The sequence below is a fragment of the Arachis ipaensis genome, chromosome B6, assembly GCF_059453495.1.
Source record: "Arachis ipaensis isolate K30076 ecotype BB chromosome B6, ASM5945349v1, whole genome shotgun sequence".
Classification (NCBI taxonomy): domain Eukaryota; kingdom Viridiplantae; phylum Streptophyta; class Magnoliopsida; order Fabales; family Fabaceae; genus Arachis; species Arachis ipaensis.
This window is the reverse complement of record NC_142441.1, coordinates 128,826,245-128,849,168: the sequence shown is the minus strand read 5'-3', so window position 1 is coordinate 128,849,168 and position 22,924 is coordinate 128,826,245. Positions and strand designations below refer to the sequence as shown.

The window sequence follows — 22,924 nt, the reverse complement described above, 5'->3', positions numbered from 1 at the left end:
ATAAAAAATAATTATTTTTATTGATATTAAGTAACATATTTATACTGTCATGCATTAAAATTAAATTCTTATTATATAATATATTAATATATACCTTTTGTGTAATATTGTATCACAATCAAACTCTAAAAAATGCCGTCTCTTATGTGCAGCAACATCTAAAACTTTCACCCCTAAAGATCAGCTTTAATGTCATCCACAAATATGATTGATGAATCGGATTTCTCTTCTCAAAATGTTCGTGTCATAATCCCAACCATTCATCGCATGAATACCTTATTAAGCTAACCGCTAAACAAAAAACAAAAAACAATAATAATATACGTCAAAGCCTAAGAAAGAAATAGAATAGTAGTGCATGCTTCAAGGATTTCACTACTCCCACTATAAATGCATGTCAAGCTTCACATATCACAGTAATAACAAACACAAAACCCCATCATCACTTCATTTTCAAATTCAATAATTATTTTGCAGATAGTCACCAAGAAAATCAAATTATTCAAAAGCCATGGGAAACTCTTGCCAAGAAACTCCACCACTACTTCTCCAAGACCTAAAAGTAACAATCCACCAAGCTTCAATGATTTTTCCCTCCAAAGAAACACATAACAATAACAATAACAACAACAATAACAAGTCTTTGTTCTTATCAAACATAGACAAAGTCCTAAACTTCGACGTGGAAACGGTTCATTTTTTCGCGGCAAACAAGGATTATCCGTCGTCCAAGGTTGCGCAGAAGCTCAAGGACGCCCTGGAGGACGCCCTTGTAGCTTACGAGTTCTTGGGAGGGAGAATGAAGATGAACTCCGAGACCGGAAGGTTAGAGATAATTTGCAATGGGGAAGGTGCTGGGTTTGTTGTGGCTTCTTGTGATTATAGATTGGATGAGATTGGAGACTTGGCTTTTCCAAACCCAGCATTTGCACAATTTGTTCATAAGTCTAAGGATTTCCTGAAACATGGTGATTCTCCACTATGTGTTGCCCAGGTAAAATTATAGTAATAATAAATTCATGTTGCATAAATTTCCTTTCTTAATATTATTGAATGTTGGAATAAACTCACTGTTTTATATTCTTTCTTATCTTCTCTCTCCGTATACATGCTTTTAATGCTGAAAAATATAATGATAATAATAAAAATGTTATTTTAACATTAAAATTAATTATTATATATATATATATAAATACATATATATATATATATCGTTTAAATTATTTTTAATATATATTTTATATTTTAATATATATTTTATACTAATAATTAAATTTAACAACGGATTTTAATATACATGATTGTAAATGTTATATTCAATTCGAGATGTACAACAATAGATATAAGTAACAGTTTTTAAGCATAATATATAGATAGATATCATAACCCTCAAATTGTTTGTACTCTGTGCTAACACAATTATTACACCAATTATTTTAGATTTTGTTGTGACCCCAATTCAAACATTGTTAGGTTGTGTTTTTATTGTAACATGATCAATTCATATATTTAAATAGAACCATTCAAAGTGAAATACCAAATTATATAGGTAAAATATGTTTTTTTTAATATCTTTGTAAAAAAATTTAAAAATATTTTTAATATTAAATTAGTATCAATTTTATTTTAATTTTTGAAATAAATTTAAATTCTACTTCTTTGTGTTAATTATGTTTGTTACTATTGTTTGAAATTATGTTTAAGTTGAAAATTTGTAATCATTTTAACTTTATTCCTAAAATTTAGATTATGTTTCAAATTATACTACAATTAAATCGTCTTGTATCTTTTATTATTTTATCTCTTTTTGTAACATTTGTTCGTTAAATTATTTCTTAAAACTTGAACACAAAAACGAAATTTTATTTCGGTTAAAAGAACCAGCCAAGCCTCGGATTGTTGACTGGGACAAAGACGTAAATAGACAGCCATGGTATAGAGTAGAGTCTCCTGAACCTAAAAAAAAAAAAAAAAACTTTTACCAAAAAAAGTTTTGACAACCAAAATAAATTTAAAAAAATCCAATAACGAAAAATGTTAAAGTAAAAAAAAAAAAAAACAGAATGATAAAAAAAATCAACTAACTACTTATAGAAAAGATAGAAAAGAAATACCAAAAAAAAAAAAAAAATAGAAAAGATATCACTGCTTCCTCCTCCCTGGACACCATCGCCGTGCCGTCAGAGGCACACCACCACCGCCAATACCAGTGGAGCTGCCACCTCCATCACCATATCACATCCACCGGTAGCTCCATCAAAATCGTATCTATTTCCATGCACCACAAATTTTATGTTGGTTTATATATGATAGAAATATTTGATAAACAAGTTATATTTTTAATCAAGTTCAACCAATTTTTTTTCTTATATATTTTTTCTTTTTTATTCAACTGATTTTTATTTCTATTGTACTAATAAATTATTAACCAATTTAATTGAATTTGATTACCAAAATAATTTGATTACGAAAAGATCTTGATATATTTAAGGTCTATGAAAAATTCAAACCGTTACTTCCTACACTAAAAGATTTCCTTTTTTAATTTATTCTTTAAATGCTAAATCCTTTTTCCAAGAAAAAATCACCCATCTATATCCTTTTTCTATCTAAGATTTCCATTTTAGAAAGAACTCTAGAATTAGTAGGCTTTGATGTAGTTGTGAGTCTTCATGAGTTATTGTTTTCTTTATTTGAGCTATGACTACATTATGAAAGTAGTCTGAATTAAATGCATTTCATGTCTCTTCAAAAAAGCAAATTCGCTTTACAGTCCACAATTCAGGCATTAAAGGAATGAAGTATAATTTTATTATGATTATTATTTTTTCCCTTTTCAGTTTTTACATGCAAATGGCTATGATCCGAGCAGTAGTATCACTTTCTATATATGTATGCATGCATGACACCGACAAAACGTATGTATCCTCTAATAATAATTTCTCTAGCTACTAACAACCACCATTTATTCATTTTTAAATCATTTCCTTTATTTTTGTGCAATAATGCATGTATGGATAGATTTCCATATCAAACAATATCGGCAATGATAATATATATCGTTTTTCGTTGATTAGTAGTTTCTCCATATTTTTTTTTGTGTTTTGATTTGGACATGATATGATTGATACTATATATATATATATATATATATATATATATATATATATATATATATATATATAAGTGAAGTAGTAATACGCCAAAATCATCATAATATACTAGTGTATATTAAAACCATATGAATTATTTTTTTCTAACCAAAATATTTTTTCAACTTAATTCTATAAAAAAGATAAATGTCTCAAGAGTGCTGATGATATTGAATACAAATGCTTTTTGCGGAAAAAGATATGGACGTGTTAATGACTAGTTTTGAGCAGGTAAGAATGCAGGTAAAAAAGGGTACCATATTTATTGTAACTTGTAAGCATCAAATAAGAAAATTGAAATGTTTTGATAACAAAAAAAATTAACTAAAAGAATAATATTACATATTAAATTTTTTTTTTAACAAAATTCAACTAAGTTAATTTAACATAATAAAAATTAGTTATAGTTAATATTATTATTTAATTTTGTTGGATTTGATTTATAAAAAATTTGGATGTGTAATATTATTTGTTTGAATTTTTATTTGTCTCTCTAATATTAACGGTTTGAACCATTTTAAATATAAAGTTAGTTCGACTCTATCTCAACCTATTAACTGAAATATATTTTTTTAAATATTTAAATTGACCTATTTAAAAGTTTAATCAAATATAGAAGACATTTAGATTTCTACTTGATGATAATAAAGATTTTAATTGAACAAACAAAGAACTCTGCTTAATAAAAACGGTAAATATACACTTGACTTGACCAATAAAAGTTTTCTTTTTATTTTATACTTTTAAATATTTTTTCAGCTTATAATTTTCACTGGGATCCAAAATGATTTCTAGAAATGCAAAAAATTTTCACTTTTAAAATGACTAAAAACTCTATTTAATTATTAGATTTTTTAGTGAATTGTAAAATTTGTTCTATATGATCTTTAATGATAATGTAAAATAAATAAAAAAATCAGTTTGTTAGGCCTAATATACTTTTATAATATGGCCTTTCTTATTGAAAGGACCTTTAAGAAAACTCTTATGTTATGTAATGTCATATTTAAAGAATAAAAAAGATTTCGGTTATATTGAGTGTATACTATATTTTTTTTTGATAATATTAAAGAGAAAAAAAAAGTCAAAACTTGTCTTATTTAATATTTATTAATTGTTGTAATAATTAATAACAATTAAATAAGAAAAATCTTGACTGTTTTTGAGTAATATTTTTTGTTATCAAACATTTTCAATTTTTTAATAATAACCTTCTATTTTTCACCTTAATTTAATGAATGTTTTTTGAATAAAATCTATAAAATAATTAATAATGTTAAATAAGTGTTTTGGAATACCACATTTAATATGAATGGAAGAATTGCCTCATATATTGAACTCTCCTTTAATTACAACATTATATCGGGAAGCTGTAATTATTTTATGTTGATCAAAAGTTAGGTAGCCGAAAAATCAGCTTGACAATAAAGTTTGAGGAGGTTGGTTGAAAGTGATATTGAACTCCTGAATCATGATATTGAGCTCTCTTCTTACTCTATAGTTTGTTTTTAATTTAATATTAGTACTTCCCCTGTGGAAGTAGGAAAATAAATGTTAGTGCTCAGCACAATAACAATTAACTACTTTATTTAGTAACTAGTTAGAAACTGAGATTCAGCGAAAGAGATTTATCTTTTTACTTTAACTAGATATCAAATTGATAATTTTGTCTTTAAGTATAAAAATTTTAAAATATTGGTTTAGTTATTTCATCTATGAGACGTTTTTCAACTAACAATAGATTAATCACTATATTTAATTATAGACACTTATTTTTTTAAACAAAACTAGTATTAATTCATATTTTATTTTATTATTATTATTTTTTCATAATTTGTGTGTATTATTTACTTTAAAATTGATATTATTAAAAATGAAGACAAAAAATACTCTACAAATATATTCAATTATTTATATAAATTATTTAACATATTCTTTTAATAAAATGATTAACTTCTCAAAACAATCAAATATGTTTCAACAAAATAATCAAAACATTCGTAGTAAATCAAATATTTTATAAATACAAAAAATTAAATTATTAACTTATATTTTTATACTTTTATCATGTATGAAATTCAATTACAAATTTAAATATAATTTGAGCATATTATTTATAAAATGTAACTATAAGTATAACTATAAATATAAATATATTGTTAATTGATGATTAATTCTTTGTTTTACTAACTGTGTAAAGATAGTAACTGGTACTCTCCAGAGACGGACCTAGGGGCGAGTAGTGGCCTCAACCCCCCAAATTTTAATAAATTATATTTATATACGACATATGTATTTAAAAAATAAAAAATATTATATAATTTAATAATTTTATATGTATTATTTTTTACTATGTGATGGATTTAAATCTTAATTGTTTAATTTATTAATATTTTTTATTTAACTAATTTAATATCATACCATCAAGTTTTTGTATCTTTCAAATTAATTTTTATATAATAATCTCTATATTTATTAAAAAAATCATTTATTTTTTATATTAATATATTTAATATTTATATTATTATATTAATAATGACTTACGTAATTATATTTTGGTAACACATTATGTACTTTAGATATTTTTTTTTGTAAAAAATACTCATTTTTCTTCTAAATTTACGTTGTTAAAAGAAAAAATTTTATAAAGATATCTTATATTTTGTATTCTATAAAAATATTGTATCTTTTAAATAATTAATAATTAATAATTTATTTTCAAATTTTTTAAAATTTTTAAAAGAATTAATTTTAATTAATATGTAATAATTTTTAACTAAACAAACTATAACTTATTAATATTTTATAATTTTATAATGTATTATTAATATTATTTTATTTTTTTATATAATATTAAAAATAAAATTGTAAAAAAATTTACAATTATATACATATTTTTATAAATCTTTTAAAAAACTAATTCTAATAACTATATGTTAATTATTTTTATAAAATAAAAAATTATTTAAAATTTTACCCCTCCATATTAAAATTAAAATTTCTGTCCAGAGATTGATTGATCCTTATAATGGTGTATACAGATAACATCATGCAAGTGTGGGGGCTTCGTAATTGGCTTCACCACAAGCCACACAACCTTTGATGGTCTCAGCTTCAAAACTTTCTTAGACAACCTTGCCGCGTTGGCTTCCAACAAACGAATGCCTGTGATCCCCTCCCATGACAGGCACCTCCTTGCCGCACGATCTCCACCACGTGTCACCTTTCCACATCCCGAGATGCTTGACCTTGGAGAATTCCCCACAAGCGCTGAAGCTGGCGTCTTCGAAGCCTCCTCCGAGGAACTCCACTTCAAAGTCTTCCATTTAACCACTGATAACATCAACTGCCTCAAGGAGAAAGCCAAGGATAGTAATGTAAATTCCCGCGTCACCGGCTTTAACGTTGTTACCGCGCTTGTCTGGAGGTGCAAAGCTCTATCCTTTTCGCCGCCGGATCCTAATAGGTCGTCCACCATACTCTATGCCGTTGATATTCGGTCAAGGCTGAGCCCTCCATTGCCAAAATCCTACGCGGGTAACGCGGTTCTAACCGCTTACGCAACAGCGAAATGCGAGGTACTGGAGAAGGGGTCGTTTGCGAAGTTGGTGGAGATGGTAAGTGAGGGTGCAAAGAGAATGAATGATGAGTATGCGAGGTCTATTATAGATTGGGGAGAGTTGCACAATGGATTTCCAAGTGGAGAAGTTTTGGTGTCTTCATGGTGGAGATTAGGATTTGAAGAGGTGGAGTATCCTTGGGGTAAGCCAAGGTATTGTTGTCCCGTGGTTTACCATAGAAAGGACATTATACTATTATTTCCTCCTGTTGGTGGCAGCGACGGCAGTGATAATGGGATTAATATTATAGTGGCACTTCCTCCTAAGGAAATGGACAAATTCAAGAATTTCTTCTATGAATTCTTGATATGAAATTCAGTGTGGTAATATGTGATGGCTTTTACCTTCTTTTGTCTCAAATAATTGTCCATTTAAATAAATTATTTTTTATTTAGTCTAAATAGACAATTGTTTGAGATAAAAAAGTAATATAACTAAGGATAATAATAGCTAACGGTCACGTATAATGTATAATTTGTGAATTATTAATCACGACCTGATAGATTTTCAAGTGCTGTGTACGAATAGAGGGTTTGAATAAATGAATTATATTGTTAGTTACCACTACCAGTTTATTTACTGTTCATGATAGATGAGCTTTCTTAGAAGTGAAAGAATATTTAATTTTTTTTTTTTTTTGTATCTTTACATTTTACAAAAATATTAACAAAAATTCAACACAATGACGTAGGACTTATTACAAAACATAAAAATAAAATAAATATTAATACATGTACTTATGGTTTACTCACATGTATTATGTTAATAATTTTTTTTCTATAATTAAGGATTAATTTAGTGGAGTTATTTTTTTTAAAGATGTTTGTTTTTTTTTAAAAAATAAATTCTTTTTGTATTTAGTAAATATATGTTTATTTTTGTAATTTTTAAAAGTTAAGAGTATTTTGTTGTACTTTTTAAGATTAATTTATACTTATCAAAAATTAAAAAATTAATACAATTTTATATATTAATAAATATTCAAATTGATCATTATATTCATGTCAATAATAATTTACTTAAATTTTTTTTAAAAATTATTTTATCAAATACTATTGTTATTACTTGTATGATTAAAAGTTATGTATAGTTTGTATTTTACTATGTCAATTTATGCTTATGCATGTAAATGTAATAGCTCTCTAGCTTTGATGAATTCATTATATTCTTTTTATATTTTGATGAGAGTGAGAGATTATGAAGTTTTGTAACACCAGAAAATGGTAGGTATTAAATACATAAATAAATTGTTAAATTGTTAAATTGTTTTTTATTTTTTCACTGAAGATAGGGAGACTCGAACTCGCAATTTCTTAGACGAGTATGGAAAGACTATACCATTTGAGTTATAACTCATTGGTAAATTGTTTAATTGTTATATAATTGTTAAATATTAAATTAAGAGGAAGTATAGGGAGCCAATAGAATATCTATACAATGTGTACAATAGAGGTATAGGGATGTTCAATTCAGTAAGATATCAGATGTTTATTATCATTGTTACCCGAATGGTTATTTTGGATAATATGGGTGTATTGTGTTTGAGAAATTAGTAGTATTTTATCTTGAATGTTCATTTTTTAATTTATATTAGCCAAATAAATAACCCATTGTACACATTGTATAAATACTCCAATGATTCCCTAAGCCAAATTCTTAAATTAATTGGTGTTACACAATTAGGCATAAATATTACGATTGTAGTGCTTATATTTGGATCGATTGGACATTGGTTTGATTGTTTAGGGCATCATTTATTATAGATTTTTCATTTTGTACATTTGACAGATTGATTATTGTTGACTTTTTTTTAGCACTATTGTTGATAGTTTTATTTATATCTCTAATAAATAAATATTATATTTTTTTATTTATTCATTGTTTTAATAAAAAATAATTAAAAATAAATTTAGAAATATATGTTTTATATAAAATTTGCAAAATTTTTAAAAATATTTTTCTTAATTATCTTCAAATTTTGTGTGAAAAAATCTTACAGTAATCATATTTTAATTATCTAAATATAAATAATCATTAAAATAGCACTGTGAGAAGTAACTTAGAAAAAAATTTGAAGGTAACAATTTTGTGAATACATCAAATAGTCAGCCATTTTTCTTTGGATTTTTTCCGACAATAAAATCAACGGTATTATGATTTTTGTATTATATTTTTGTATAATTCAATTTAAAAGCTAATGTATGTGAATGAAATTCTCTATTTTTAAATATAAACATAGGAAGACACAAAATAAAAAAAAATGAAAAAGATGAAAAAGAAAAAATATAAAAAAAATTAGAAAAAAAAAGAAATAAAAACCAGAGCACGCATGAGCAACAATAGAAAAGAAAAAGAAGTACAAGATTTAAAGTGTATAATTTCACGTACATACTGTATGAGTGATATTTTTTGGTAATTTAAATACATTAAAAAAAACTGTTTAAATAGAAGGACAATTTCATTTAAGACTATTTTTAAATTCATCCTAAAGAGAAGGAAGTTCCACTTGATGAAGTTATAACTTTATCGTCATCTTTGCCATGATTTTTGCCACCGTGTTTGCATCTCTTATAATCAAACAAAAATCAATATGCCAATTTCAATGCATGATATTCCTTATTTTGAGTACCGATAGATGAATAAATTCAAAACCATCTTAGTGATTAGTAACAAGATTAAACGTTTTTACACAATCCGTCTCACAAATAACATCTCGTTGACCCACATCTCAGATTAAGAGATATCCTTTTCAAATAGCAAACAATTCTCCTTAAAGAATACTGTTACTCCCAATCATTCCCAAACACCCCTTTGTCAACTCCCATTACAATCTCTAATAACGCAAGCAAAACCAACACTATCACCAGAACCAGGATAACTAGCATCATAATTAATCTTAAAAGTATTAATGGATGGAGATTCCTAGAACCACTTAGAATAGAGGGGAGGGACAAACGCTGTAATTCAAAAATACTCCTAAATTCCTTTTCTAAAGCTAATGCCAGACAAATCACTTTTTTCGGAGGCCAAGTCTCATGAGAATTAAAGATGTCATTATTCCTTACTCACCGTATCCATCAAATTAAAGTCCCAAACAAAACCTGAACGAATGCTCTCTGCTATGATACATGAAGCCAGTTCTTCAAATCCAGAAGATGACAAGAAATATCCAACCTATGCCATACAAGCTGAGTTTTTGGACAATTCCGAATACAATGTAAAACCAATTCCTGGATAGAAAGGCATCTTGGGCACCTATCCGATGACGACATCCCTCTTTCGAAGCGAAAACCTGCAGTAGGAAGAGCCTCCTTAAGACACATCCAAGCCAAACACTTGTGCTTTTCCGAACAAGTTGGCGCCAAAGCCAAAGTCAATTCTCCCGCTCCTCCGATCCCAACTAAACTGTTACTTACACAACCAGAAGTAACTATTGCGTGAGTTATAGACTTTGGCAGCAGATCCAGATTAATATCAACCCACTTTCGGACCTGCTTGTGTAACGACCCGATTCTCGACAGGTCCAGATCACTGCCAGTCATCAGGTGTTACTTCCCATCAGCCCTATAAGACTCTAGACTTGACGATAGTTACTACATATGAGTATTTCACACTAATGAAATTGTGTATGTTAGCTTATTTTTATCATTTGCTTTTCTTAGTAAACCGTTATCAATAACCAAACATATCCTTAGAGATATACAGTATAAAATTAAATACCAATCTAACAACAAAGTCAAATAGCAACAAGATTACAGAAAATCTTCATACATATATACACTTCAAGTTAGTTCATATATATATATATATATATATATACAGTTGACCACTTTTTAGATAGCTGGCTCATATAAAAAACTCCTAAGCTGGTACCCAGACTAAAAAAGGAAAAGAAAAGATCAAATCCTATCCCTCAAAATGCTACAAAGGTGAGGGAAAGCAATGTCTTAAAGAACAAAGACCATCTATCTTACATTCTTTCCACAATCAAGGCATAAGTCGGTGGACATCGTCTCAGGACTAGTCTCGAGCATCTCCTGTAGGGTCCGAAAACTCATGCTCCTTTGGTACCTCTCTGAATAGAACTCTAATGGCAGCAGTCTAATCGAAATCCTCCATCTGGTGAAAAAAGGAAAAGGAAGGGGGTGAGAACCTATATGATTCCCAGTAAGGCGACATCGTGAAAATGCATCTCTCTCGTGAAACCTAGAGTTCTGGCTCTATCGTTATAACTTGCTTGTCAAGTTCCTCGACTACTTTCATATCGCGGGCTCTGACATAACTCTTTCTTGTGTCTTTCTTTGGGATCAATGTCGTTCCTATGCTATTTTCTATGACCATTATTTCTAATTTTTTTTATCTTATTCTAAGCTTTGGAAAAAGTTAAATTATATAATCTTAGAAATACAAACAAGAAACAGAGAATAGAAAATTAACAAGAAGCAGATAGCATACAGCAGAAAGAATAAACAGTAAACAATCACAATCAAATGTGCAAACAATTTATGATGCATGCCTATTCCTAGCGCATGCCATGAGCTCATGTGTTGGTTGTCTACCCGTAACCCGACGTTATTCGGAGTGAACCCCGAATATGGTTCCTTTACTGTGTCAGTTAGACACCTTGACATCACGGTTACCCGTGTCAGTTAGGCCTCATCATAATAACATTTTAATGTGCATCATAGTAAGAAACAGTACTATTAGTTAGGCAAATATTTCCGCATTAGCAACCTTAGGCTATCAGTTAGGCGGGAACTTTCGCATTAGCAATTTGGTACAAGGCCCATTCAACATACATTATGCTATCAGTTAGGCGGACATTCCCGCATTAGCAATCTTAGGCTATCAGTCAGGCGGGCACTTTTGCATTAGCAATCGGCACAAAGGCCCGTTCAAACATACAATATTCAATTATCCTTTAATTCCTAGTTTTTCATTCTTTGTCTTTTTGTCATACCTCCACATCACCAAATAAATACGCATACCTCCGCATCACCATGTTACCAAGCATACCTCCGTATCTCCTTTTAACTTTAAACATTCATAGGGACAACTTATATCCTTATTCGTTTTCTTGGCGACTAGTCTTCTATTTAATAATTAATATAATAGACGGACTCAGATTCGTGCAAACTTTATGTTCATGCATTTATATCGAACTCAAGTTTTATTTGGTTTAAGTTTCAGAGCATTCTCATTTCCAAAACAAAAGTTATGCATATCCTATTTTAAGAGATTTTTATTGGGTTAACCGGTGAACTGGTTAACTTCTAAAGTGCATAATTAATTTTCTAGAATAGTCATGTCTCTGAAATTTGAACTAAATGAAGTAGACACCATAGGATTTCATTTGGATTTAGTTTCATCACAAATTTTTTTTTTGCATTAGGAGATATTCATCAAGGAAGTCACTACTCTAATTAATCTTTTCTGTGGTATGTGTCCATAGTAAGAGTATTCAAAACTATTGCATCAGTAACATTGAGCCAAATAAGTTAAGTTGTTCAAAAGATGAGAAGAACTAAGAATCACAAATTCTCTTGTAATAAAATTTATTTTCTAAAGACAAAAAGAAAAGGTAAAGGCCAACTCCTCTAATGTGAAAAGCATGCAAAGTAAAATTTCAATGTGTAAAGGTTGAAGACAAAACACAGTGCCTATTGAAACTATAAAAGCAGAAATTATAGATCATGAGACCAACAAGAAAGACCAACCCCAAATAAATAAGAAGTAACAGATTTCTAAGTTACCTAGCTGATCAAGTTCAGTTGTATGTTCTCATGACATATGGACATAGTTGACAAACTTTGTGTAGCTTCTTCTAGAAAAAACACAAACAATAGTTTCCAAATAACATGAGACAAGCAAGTAGATGGATTTATGTAAGAACATTTCTACCTAGAAAAAATCAAACATATGTAATGAAACAGGAAATTCCAAATTTTTGCCACTACTTCAAAGTCAAGCAAAACTAATACCTTGCAGATATCAGAATTAGATTCATTCCTCCATGCTCCTCTTGTAATCCTAGTATTATCAAAATTAAAACATTTTTCTTGCACTGCATTGGGTGATCTTTTTCCTGTAATGAAACATAACACATTATAACTGTGATCCTTGGACATAGACATGTTATTTTCTTACCCGTGCAGAAACATCTTATGATCAAGAAAATAGAATCATAAAAATAGAAATTAAAAAAAAATCAAAATCATAACAACAAACTCACAAACAGAACATCAAAAATCAGAATCATAGAAACATAAATTCAAAATAAAATTAAAAAAAATAAAAACCCTAGTAAACAGAAAAAAAAATAAACAGAGCAAAATAAATAAATAAAACAAAAATCAAACTTTAAATCATCACTGCAATTTCAAAAAAAATAGCAAAAGCCATTAGTGAAGAAATAAAAGAACAATAATCAACAATAAGAAATATAACCAACCTAACCTAACACTGAGGCTCAAATTCTGGTGCGTGTTGCTGTTGTGGATGGAGGACGACGGCAGTTGTTGGTGCGGGAGGACGACGGCAAATGCTGGTGCATGGCGCTGTGGAGGAGGACGGAGAGAGAAGAGCTACAAAGAAGGGAGAACGAGAGGAAAGGGTGGCGCCGCCACGTGAGAGGCTGAGAAGAGAGAGGAGTTCATCGACGGCGGAGAAGAGAGAGGAGTTCATCGATGCTGTAGACAGAGGTGGTGTGTGGAGCCATGGAGGGCGACAAGGAGACAAAATCGCTACGAGAAAGGGAGAAGAAGTAGAAAGGGCTGCGCCTCCACGACGGTGTTGTCTGGAGACGTCGATGGCGAAGAAGAGGGAGTAGTGGAGTTTCAGCGCTTTGAGAGTGTGAGAGGATGAGGAATTTTGCGCTGAGAATTGGAGCACTGAAGAGTAGAAAATGGATACGGTAGTTACTGAGTTAAAATTAGGGTTACCAGTGGGTGCGACTAGGTATATTTGGGGGTGTTGATGAGAAAATTATTAGAAATAATGAATTTTTTAATTTTTTATTTGAAGGGTTGAAAATGGCGCTTGTGTTTTTAATTTTTGACATTAAATATTTTTTAAATTAATATAATTTATTTTATTTTATTTTTTGAATTATTATTTTTTTAATTTTTATTTTGATTTTTTTGACCCATATATTCTAATATATATTTATTAGTATTATTTATTAAATTTAATTATAAATATAAATATAATTATTATATATATATTTTTGAATTTATTCATATACATAAGTATCAATTACTTTTTGTTTAAGTATTTTATTATATATATAAAAAGTTGAATGTGTAAAATTTTATTTTTTGAGGCGTTTAATAATAATTTTATATGGTGTTTTATTTGTATTTTTTACTTGTGAATTGGAGTTTTGGCTTTATTTTACTTGGTTAGGGAGAATAGTTTTGATTTGAGTTAGTGTGTACGGAAATATAATTTTGAAAAATCTCTTATATGTTTAGATATTGTTATTTTGTTTGCTCAACTTAATTTATTTTATTGCATTTTTTTAATTTTAGTTTGCATTTTAACTAAAGATTAAAAAAAAAAACTATAGACATTTTTGACAAAAATACTACTCACAAATATTTTTTAACAAAATAGCTCACATTAGTAAAAATCAGAAAATTCTTATTTTACTTACAATTTTTACTTCTCAATGTCATCTTCTATTTTATTCTTACTTAAATTTTTTTTGCATCTAAAAAAAGTATGTACTCTTTGTACTCTTATATTGTGAAATTTGAGAATTTTTTATTTTATATTTTGAATTTCAAGTTCTATATATTTTAATGAAATAAAATATTTTTTTCGCTCTTAAAAAAAATTTCACAATAAACATGGAACACAAAATTCATTATCGACCTAATTGTTCAATATTCTAACTATATAATATATTTTATTTAACCTCGTTAATGCAATTGCACAAGTACTGCTGATTTTGTTTTATATAAAAAGTAGAATAAAAATTTATATAAAAAATTCATACAAATTTATACAAAAAATTCATACAAATTTTAAAAAAAGCTCTTGTATAAAGAGATGTGTATTAAGAATATGTACGACAGGAAAAAAAGTTGTATTATTACATTTTGTGTCCAACAAATTAATTAGCAACATAAATTTCATGAAATCTTGTCAGGAATAGAATATATTTACATATAGAAAAAACTAAGGGTGGTAGAGAATAAAACATGGCTCAAATTAAAAGAATTCTCTTTTATTTATTGTGGGGTTGAATTAGGTTCCTAGTATATGCATAAGATAATACATAAGTGACAAAATAAAAAGAAGAAAGAAGCATAGCAAATGTCTTTTCTGTTTTAATTTGTGAATATAAGCAAGTAGTGTGCAGATGGGAATGAAGATAAGAAAGAAAAAACGTTATATTCTGTTTGCAAATGGTTCACTACATACATATTATATGAGCCACAAGAAACCACTACAATGTAAAATATATAGGGCTAATTATTGAGATATTTATTCATTCTTTCAGTGAGAAAAACAACCGGATATATATGTATAATATGAGCCATTTATATCATTTGATAGGTTAAAACTATTTTCATAAATTATTCTTTGATAAAACAACATAAAAATTGTGAAATTTTAATATAAAATATTTTTACACAATATTTAGAATAATTTTAGAGTGAATACCTGTTCTGAGGGTTACCTGAAACGAGTTGCTATCAGGCCGAGTCGTGCGGTCCAAGCTTCCTTTGTGATAGCTTCCGACTTCCTTTAATAATGCCGAGATGTCGCCGTTCGAGTTTCTCGGAAGCAGGTGGGAGATGGTACTTGCAGGGGACTCTAATACCTAAGTTAGCAAGGATTTAAGCAAGTTTTTAGTAGATTATATCTGAATATACCTGAGCGTGTCAGTGTATTTATAGTAGAATGTTGAATCATATTTTAGAGTAGTTTTACTTTTATTGGGTGGATTACTATTTCCTATTTCTAAGGAAGTTTATGATATCTCTCTTTTAGCAAAGTGGGAGATATCTTAAGAGTTAGTTAATTATTCAAATGATTAGCTACCATTGTTGTGCTCGACCTCTACGAGGTCGGATAGGGGTAAAAGAGGCCACCATTTTTGAGTCTAGCTTTATGTTTTTGGGTAAGGATATGAACAGTGCTCCTAGTTGAATCCGAGCTTTTATGAGGTCGGGCTCAAGTATCAGTGGATTTGCCCTTTCACATTGGATAAATCGCCTTTTTGGAATAAGTTGGGCAATGGATGTGTTTTTGAAACGTCACATCTTTTCGTAATGTCACGCACGTTCTTTTTTCGGTTACCTTAGTAACCATGCACACCATTAGTTAGGGGTGCGAAATGACATTTTTTCCCATAGTGTCTTATGAATACTTTATTTTTCTTCTTTCTTCCTTTTTTCGCTTTCTTTATCTGAAACGTTTGCACCCTTTTCTTTTTCTTCAATCCCTTCAACCTTCCTTCGTTTACTTGCTCCCGTGTTCAAGGTTTCTTTCATCTTGAGACTTAGAGAACTTTGTTCACACTTTTGGAGAGGATCGTTCATGTTTTGCAGTTTGAATTGCCCTTAATTCTGTTTTACACTCCTTCATGGTTGGTTCTTTCTTCTCCTTTTTTTTTATTGTGTTTGAATTTTGTTGCTTCATTTCAGTATTTTGGGTAGTATTTTTTTTTATCAATAATTATGTGTTTGTTTCAAATGGATGGTGATTTTAAAATGTTGCTGTAGTTTTTTAAATTGTACTTTTTTCTTGGTCTTAAACTTTATTACCACTGTGAATCTTAATGTGGTTTCTCTACTGTGTTGCTCCTAAATGGTGTCACTTTATATGTTTGAAGATGGTGCCATTTCTATTTTTGACAATGTGATGATAGTTTGTGCGTATGAGAAAATGTAGGAAATGTAATCTTTTGTTGGTGTTGTTGACGACGATCCGACTTCTTATTTTGACGATTTTTTTGTTTGTTTGTTGTATTATAGGTATAGCTTGTATGTCTAGGTCAATTATTCACAATATGTCGTCTAAAATTCTATCCAATCTGACCTGGGTAGATATATCTCTTCTTACTCCTATCCCTGTTATTGATAGAGAGTATGCCAAGACCTTTCGTAGGCATTATAGGCTGTGTGAGAATTGAGAGAATAGGCATAGGTATGAGATCTTAGTGACCGGTCTTGAGGAGAGGGTTTGTTTTCTCTGATTTTGAGTCCGATGTCCTTAAAATCTGCATTGTTTCTCTTACCTAATTGCATCCTAATTCTTGAAGTTTCTTGAAAATATACTAACTTCTTTGTCGGAAACTTGATGTCCGACCTTCTCTTAAGGTCTTCTTTTATCTTTTTGTCCTCACCAAACCCTTTAGCTCTAAAAAATAAGGTTGAATTTTTTTTCGAGCTATTCAGGGTAGAAAAATTTTTGCCATTTTTGATGAGTCCTTTCATGATTTCAAGAATTACTTTTTTAAGATTCGTGCTGTGGAGGGTGTTTGACCTTTCTTTCTCAGTGAGGGGGATGAACCTATTTTCCCTTTATATTGGGAGAAAAAACATGTAATAGTTAGGTACAACCTAGATGATTTAGACGAGATTGAGGAGAGTGTAGTCGGGTTGTTCCAAGAGTTTTAGGGCTGAGCTCCTTATTTGGATATTAAAAGATATTTAGGAAATCCGAGCCAGCTTTAGTTCGAGTTAGGTAGTCTTCTTTGCCAATTTATAGTCATTTTATCAAAATAATTTCAGTGACTAAAGTAACTTGATTTTGTATTGTGCAGAAAAGATGGCTCCCAAGTTGGCTTCTATGAAAATACTTCGGTCTGCAAAGAAGAATGTTGTTGCCCGAAGCATACAACAAAAAGGAACTGGTGAAACTGTCGAGTTTTTCTCACCCTCTAAGTTGGGCTCGGGTGCCTCAACCTCTTTAAATATTACTCTCGATCCAGCTCCTTAGCCAACCCCTCCTCCTTCTAGCTCGGCCAAATCAACAACCTATCCTCCTCCTTTTATTACAGAACCGAACCCTAAGAAATGCAAGTCTTTGGATTTGGGGACTATATATGAGTAGGACTTTAATGCGCTTTCTTGGAGTGAAAAGAACATCCTGTCCTATAGCTTTATCAGCATGGATGATGTTGGCATAAAGAGCCACCTTCAACTTCTTGCCCGAGGTGGAGTCCGGACAACCGGTATATACACAATCTTGACTAGAGAATTGGAGAAGACTCCCCTTGGTGCTACCAAAAGCGCATTGACTATCTTGCAGGCTGAAGTGGAATCTTTAAGGGAGTCTAAGAAGGAGTGGGAGGAAGAGAGGGAGTCTCTGCTCTTGGCAAAGTTCGGGCCAAAGCAAATTAGGCGGAGGCCGCTTTAGTCATGTCGGAGGGGTTAAAGAAGAAGACTGAGGAGAGTAACATCAAGGTCTTCGGGGAGAAGCTCGATTTGGTGGACGAGGTCACTAAATTCCGAGACAAATATGCAAAACTTGAGGAAACCATAGCTGAAGGTATAGACGAGATGATTGCAAATCTGAAGGCTCAGTTCCGAATTGTTGCTCCCGAGGCGGACCTCTCCCTCATTAGTCCAGACAATATTGTCGTGGATGGGAAGGTTGTTCCTGCTCCAGATGATGATGATGAGGAAGATACTTCTATCCCTGATCCAAAGACCTCGGGGCGTATTTCGGACAGGCTTCTCAAGTTCTTGATCCTTAATCAGGTGGCAAGCCCCTTCCTTCTACAACTCTCCTGATTCCTGTGATGCCGATTTTTGAATATGCTCCGACTTCTTCTGCTCAACCTGAAGATGCTGTCACTGGCGAACAGCTCCACCCTTTGTAATTCTTTGCTTTTAATTGTCCCGATTTATGGGTCTTCATGAACAATTCTATTTTTGTAATAGTTGTAGTTTGAACAACTTCTACTTTGCTCTTTTAATAACGTTTTCCCACTAATCGGGTAGTGGTTGTTGCATGAATGGTTAAACAAATTTGAATAGTTTAGTTGGCACAACTATTAGTTGAATACGAACTTTTTTATTTTGACAACTTTCATTGCTGTTTTTGCTAAGTTGGAAAAGACATCGGCGAAATAGATCGGTCCCTTTTGAACCTTTCATATATTAGTATTATCTTCCTTTAGTTTATTTGAACTCCGACTTTACGTAGTCGGGCTTTATCAAGTTACTCTTACATTTTGTTTTATGTTTGACTTGTTTTAAGGTCGGACCACAAATTGCTTATATAACTTCTTACACTAATTTGTACCTCGTCGCTTCATCTTGCCGACCAAGTAGGTCGGGCAACAATTTTCACGGCATTTTGAGTTTAAATTAATGCGTTTGAAATGAGAAACTAGTAGAAAAATACCTTATTATTAATAAAAAGGATCTACATAAATTTGTTTGCTACTAAGGATTTTTCTTGTAATCCCTAGCCCTATCTATGATGCCTCATTAAATCCCCCCTCAGGAAAATTCTTTTTAGAAAAAACTATGAAGTCGAAAAAAAGAGTACACCAGGGAACAAGGTATGCTCTTCTAACTGTAGTACTCTAACTGTAGTACCTCTTTAAGTTACATGTGTGCCACGACCTTGGGAGCTCGTTCCCTTTTAGGTCGGACACCTTATAGTAATATTTTCCTAAGACTTTGACAACCTTTTAAGGTCCCTTCCAGTTTGCAGTCATCTTTTCTTTGCTCAAACTATGAACTCCGATGTCATTCCAGATCTGTATGAGGTCACTTGTGGTAAAGCTCCTCCTGATGACTTTCTGGTTGTACCTTATGGTCTCCTTTGTTTCAATGCTTCCTCTTTTATACTTGTTCTTGGACTTCTAGGAGGAGGTCAAGCTCTTCCTTTTGTGCTTGAACATTGATCACTTCATCATAAAATCTAACTCTTGAAGATTCTTCAGCGATTTCTACATAAATCATGGCCTCTATACCATAAGCAAGTCGAAAAGGTGACTCCCTAGTTGTTGAGTGGGGAGTTGTCCAATATGTCCACAAGACTTGAGGAAGCTCTTCTGCCCAATCTTCCCTCTGTCTCTTGTAGTCGGTGTTTCAAGCCGGCCAATACAACTTTAGTTGCAACTTCAGCCTATCCATTAGCCTGAGAGTGTTCTACCGATGTGAATTGGTGCTTAATCTTGAGGCTGACCACCAAATTCCTAAAAGTTGAGTAGGTAAACTGAGTTCCATTGTTTGTGGTGATAGAGTGTGAAACTCCAAATCGGGTGACAATGTTTTTATAGAGAAATTTTTTACTTCTTTGAGCTGTGATGGTTACCAAAGATTCTGCCTCAATCCAATTAGTAAAATAATCAATACCCACTATGAGGTACTTTACTTGTCTGGGAGCTTGTGGAAACGGACCGAGAAGGTCAAGGCCCCATTTTGAGAATGGCCAAGGTGAGGTGACACTGATAAGTTTCTCCGAAGGTGCTACATGGAAGTTGGCATACTTTTGACAAGGTGGACACTTTTTGATGAAGTCGATCGCCTCCTTTTGCAAGGTCGGCCAAAAAAAGCGGACTCGGATCACATTCTTAGATAGTGATTGTGCTCCTAGGCGATTTTCATATATGTCATTATGGACTTCTTCTAAGACTTCTTTAGTCTTGGAGATCGAGACACACTTTAATAGAGGTATGGATACTTCTCTTTTATAGAGAATATTATGGACCAATGTATAGTCTTGTGCTTCCCTTATAAGCCTCCTTGTTCGATTATGGGAGTCATCCATCCTAGACTTTGGTTGGATATAGTCATTGTGTCCAACTTATCTTCTTCCTTCAATATTGATGATGCATGGAGAGTTTCTTGGATCAGGTTTCTGTTGTTGCCCCCTAAGTTAGTGCTGGCTAATTTAAAGAGGGCATCTGCATTGGATTCCTAAGATATATGCCAAACCTTTTTTTTCGAGAACTGTGCTAATTGTTCTCGTGCTTCTTCTAGGTACTTCTTCATGTTAGGATCTTTATTTTCATAAATTTCATTAACTTGGGAAGTTATCATTTGAGAATCACTAAACACTATCAATCTTTCTGTCCCTACTTCTTTAGCCAGCATCAAGCTAGCAAGTAAGGCTTCATATTCTGCTTGATTGTTAAAAGCAGAAAACTCGAACTTTAGTGATAGTTCAATCTGAGTTCCTTCTTCATTTTCCAAGATAACTCCTGCTCCACTTCTGAATTTATTGGACGATCTATCTACATATAGATTCCAAGTTGACGGATTTTCCTGGCCTTCGGTGTATTCGGCTACAAAGTCGGCCAGATACTGGAATTTGATTTTTGTCCTAGTTTCATATGTTACGTCAAATTTGGACAGTTTCACAACCCATTGTAGCATCCTTCCCGCAATGTACGTCTTCTGTAGAATGTGCTTCATGGGTTGATTAGTTCGGACCTTTATAGTATGAGCTTGAAAATAAGGTCAGAGCCTTCTGGAGGTGATGATAAGGGCATATGCGAACTTTTCTATCTTTTGATAGTTTAGTTCTACCCCTTGTAGGACTTTGCTCACAAAGTAGATGGGTTGTTGTCCGTTCTCATCTTCTTGGACCAAGGCTGAGGCTATAGCCCGACTTGATACTGCTATATAGAGAACGAGCTTCTCACCTGGGACAGGTTGGGTAAGGATTGGGGGTTGGCATAGGAATGTTTTAATGTTTTGGAAAGCTTGCTTACATTCTTGAGTCCATTCAAATTGGTTCCCTTTTTATGAGAATTGAGAACAAGGGTAGGGACTTCAGGGTTAATCTTACTAGGAACCTAGACAACGCAGCCAACCTCCCATTTAATTGTTGGACTTTCTTGAGAAAAGTCGGGCTTTTCATCTCCGATATCATTGTGCACTTGTCCGGGTTGGCCTCAATGCCTCTTTGAGTGAGCATGAAGCCTAAGAACTTCTTGGCCTCCACTACAAAGGTACATTTTGAGGGATTCAATCTCATCCCATGCTTCTTTATTATGGAAAACACCTCAGATAAGTTGGTCAAAAAGGCAAGGTCGTCTCTGGTTTTAACGAGCATGTCGTCTACATATTCTTCCATTAGTTTTCCAAAGTGAGATGAAAATATCTTAATCATTAGTCGTTGGTATGTGGCTCCAGCATTTGTCAGTCCAAAAGGAATTACTACATAACAATAGTTAGCTTTTGGAGTAACGAAAGAAGTCTTTTCCAGGTCCAATTTATACATCAAAATTTGATTGTATCCTGAGTATGTGTCCATAAAGGACAGATACCTATACCCTGAGGCTGAGTCAACCAGGTCGTCAATACTGCGGAGATAGTATGGATCCTTGGGACAAATTTTGTTGAGGTTGGTGTAATCAATACACATCCTTTATTTTCCGTTTTACTTTTTAACAAGGACCACATTAGCCAACCACAAGGAATACTTTACCTCCCTTATAAACCTAGCTTCTAATAAGGCTTGCACCTTGTTCTTCCATGACCTGCGTTCTTTTAGGACCGAGCTTCCGTCGCCTTTGTTGAACAAGTCGGAGACCTGGATAAACAACAAGCTTGTGAGACATGAGGTCAGGGTCTATACCAGACATGAGGTCGGGGTCTATATCGGCCGAACTCCCTTGGTTCACCAAAGTTCTATGCAGGTTTGCATTAGCAAGGATCATGGTAATTACTATAGGGTTGTTGTGGCCAGGTGTTACCCCTTCTGCATTCTCTTTAATGAATGAGAATATTGGTAAGTTGGAAACTCTATTATCTTCCCCCAATTGATACACTTCTTTGAGATGCCTTTTACGCAAGAATTTAGTGATTTTCCCTCCTACAAATCCTCTATTTAGCATGTGTATGTGTCTCTCAGGAGTTTGGGGGGATCGATCTCGCCGCCCTCTGTCATCGTCATCTCTTTTCCTTTTTCTTTGGTTGTTCGACCTCTCAGCTAGGTACTTTTCCAGCCGACCTCCCTGGCCAGCTTTTCTATGACATTCTTTAAGTCATAACAGTCATTAGTTATTCTGTCTGACTTTCAGCCTTTTTGTGCTTAATGCGACAAGGAGGCGGAATTTTTTCGGTGTGATAAATCTCTCTGTATATATCAACAAGAGAAACTCGGAGTCGGGTGTAGTTGTGATACCTTCGAGGCTTCTCCGAGCTATACTCCTCTTTTTTCTTTGTTTCC

At 31.9% G+C, this 22,924-nt stretch overlaps 2 protein-coding genes across 2 annotated transcripts; one reads left to right on the top strand and one right to left on the bottom strand.

The window, feature by feature from the left end:
* The first annotated feature begins 401 nt into the window (after window positions 1–401).
* On the top strand, window positions 402–7,336 carry GLC (HXXXD-type acyl-transferase family protein). The gene is made up of 2 exons (XM_016306637.3): window positions 402–994; window positions 6,194–7,336. The coding sequence occupies exons 1-2, from the start codon at window positions 512–514 to the stop codon at window positions 7,082–7,084; spliced, it is 1,374 nt and encodes a 457-aa protein (XP_016162123.1). The 5' UTR covers window positions 402–511; the 3' UTR covers window positions 7,085–7,336.
* A 13,328-nt stretch (window positions 7,337–20,664) lies between these two features.
* On the bottom strand, window positions 20,665–21,162 carry LOC148562710 (uncharacterized). The gene has a single exon (XM_088490965.1). The coding sequence runs from the start codon at window positions 21,160–21,162 to the stop codon at window positions 20,665–20,667; it is 498 nt and encodes a 165-aa protein (XP_088347091.1).
* Window positions 21,163–22,924: the final 1,762 nt, after the last annotated feature.

Bases quoted from the DNA above. Each gene is read 5' to 3' on its own strand.
- LOC148562710 (XM_088490965.1), bottom strand. From the start codon at position 21,162: ATGAAGCACATTCTACAGAAGACGTACATTGCGGGAAGGATGCTACAA.
- GLC (XM_016306637.3), top strand. From the start codon at position 512: ATGGGAAACTCTTGCCAAGAAACTCCACCACTACTTCTCCAAGACCTA. The intron at 995-6,193 runs GTAAAATTATAG...TGGTGTATACAG, and splicing joins CTCCACTATGTGTTGCCCAG to ATAACATCATGCAAGTGTGG.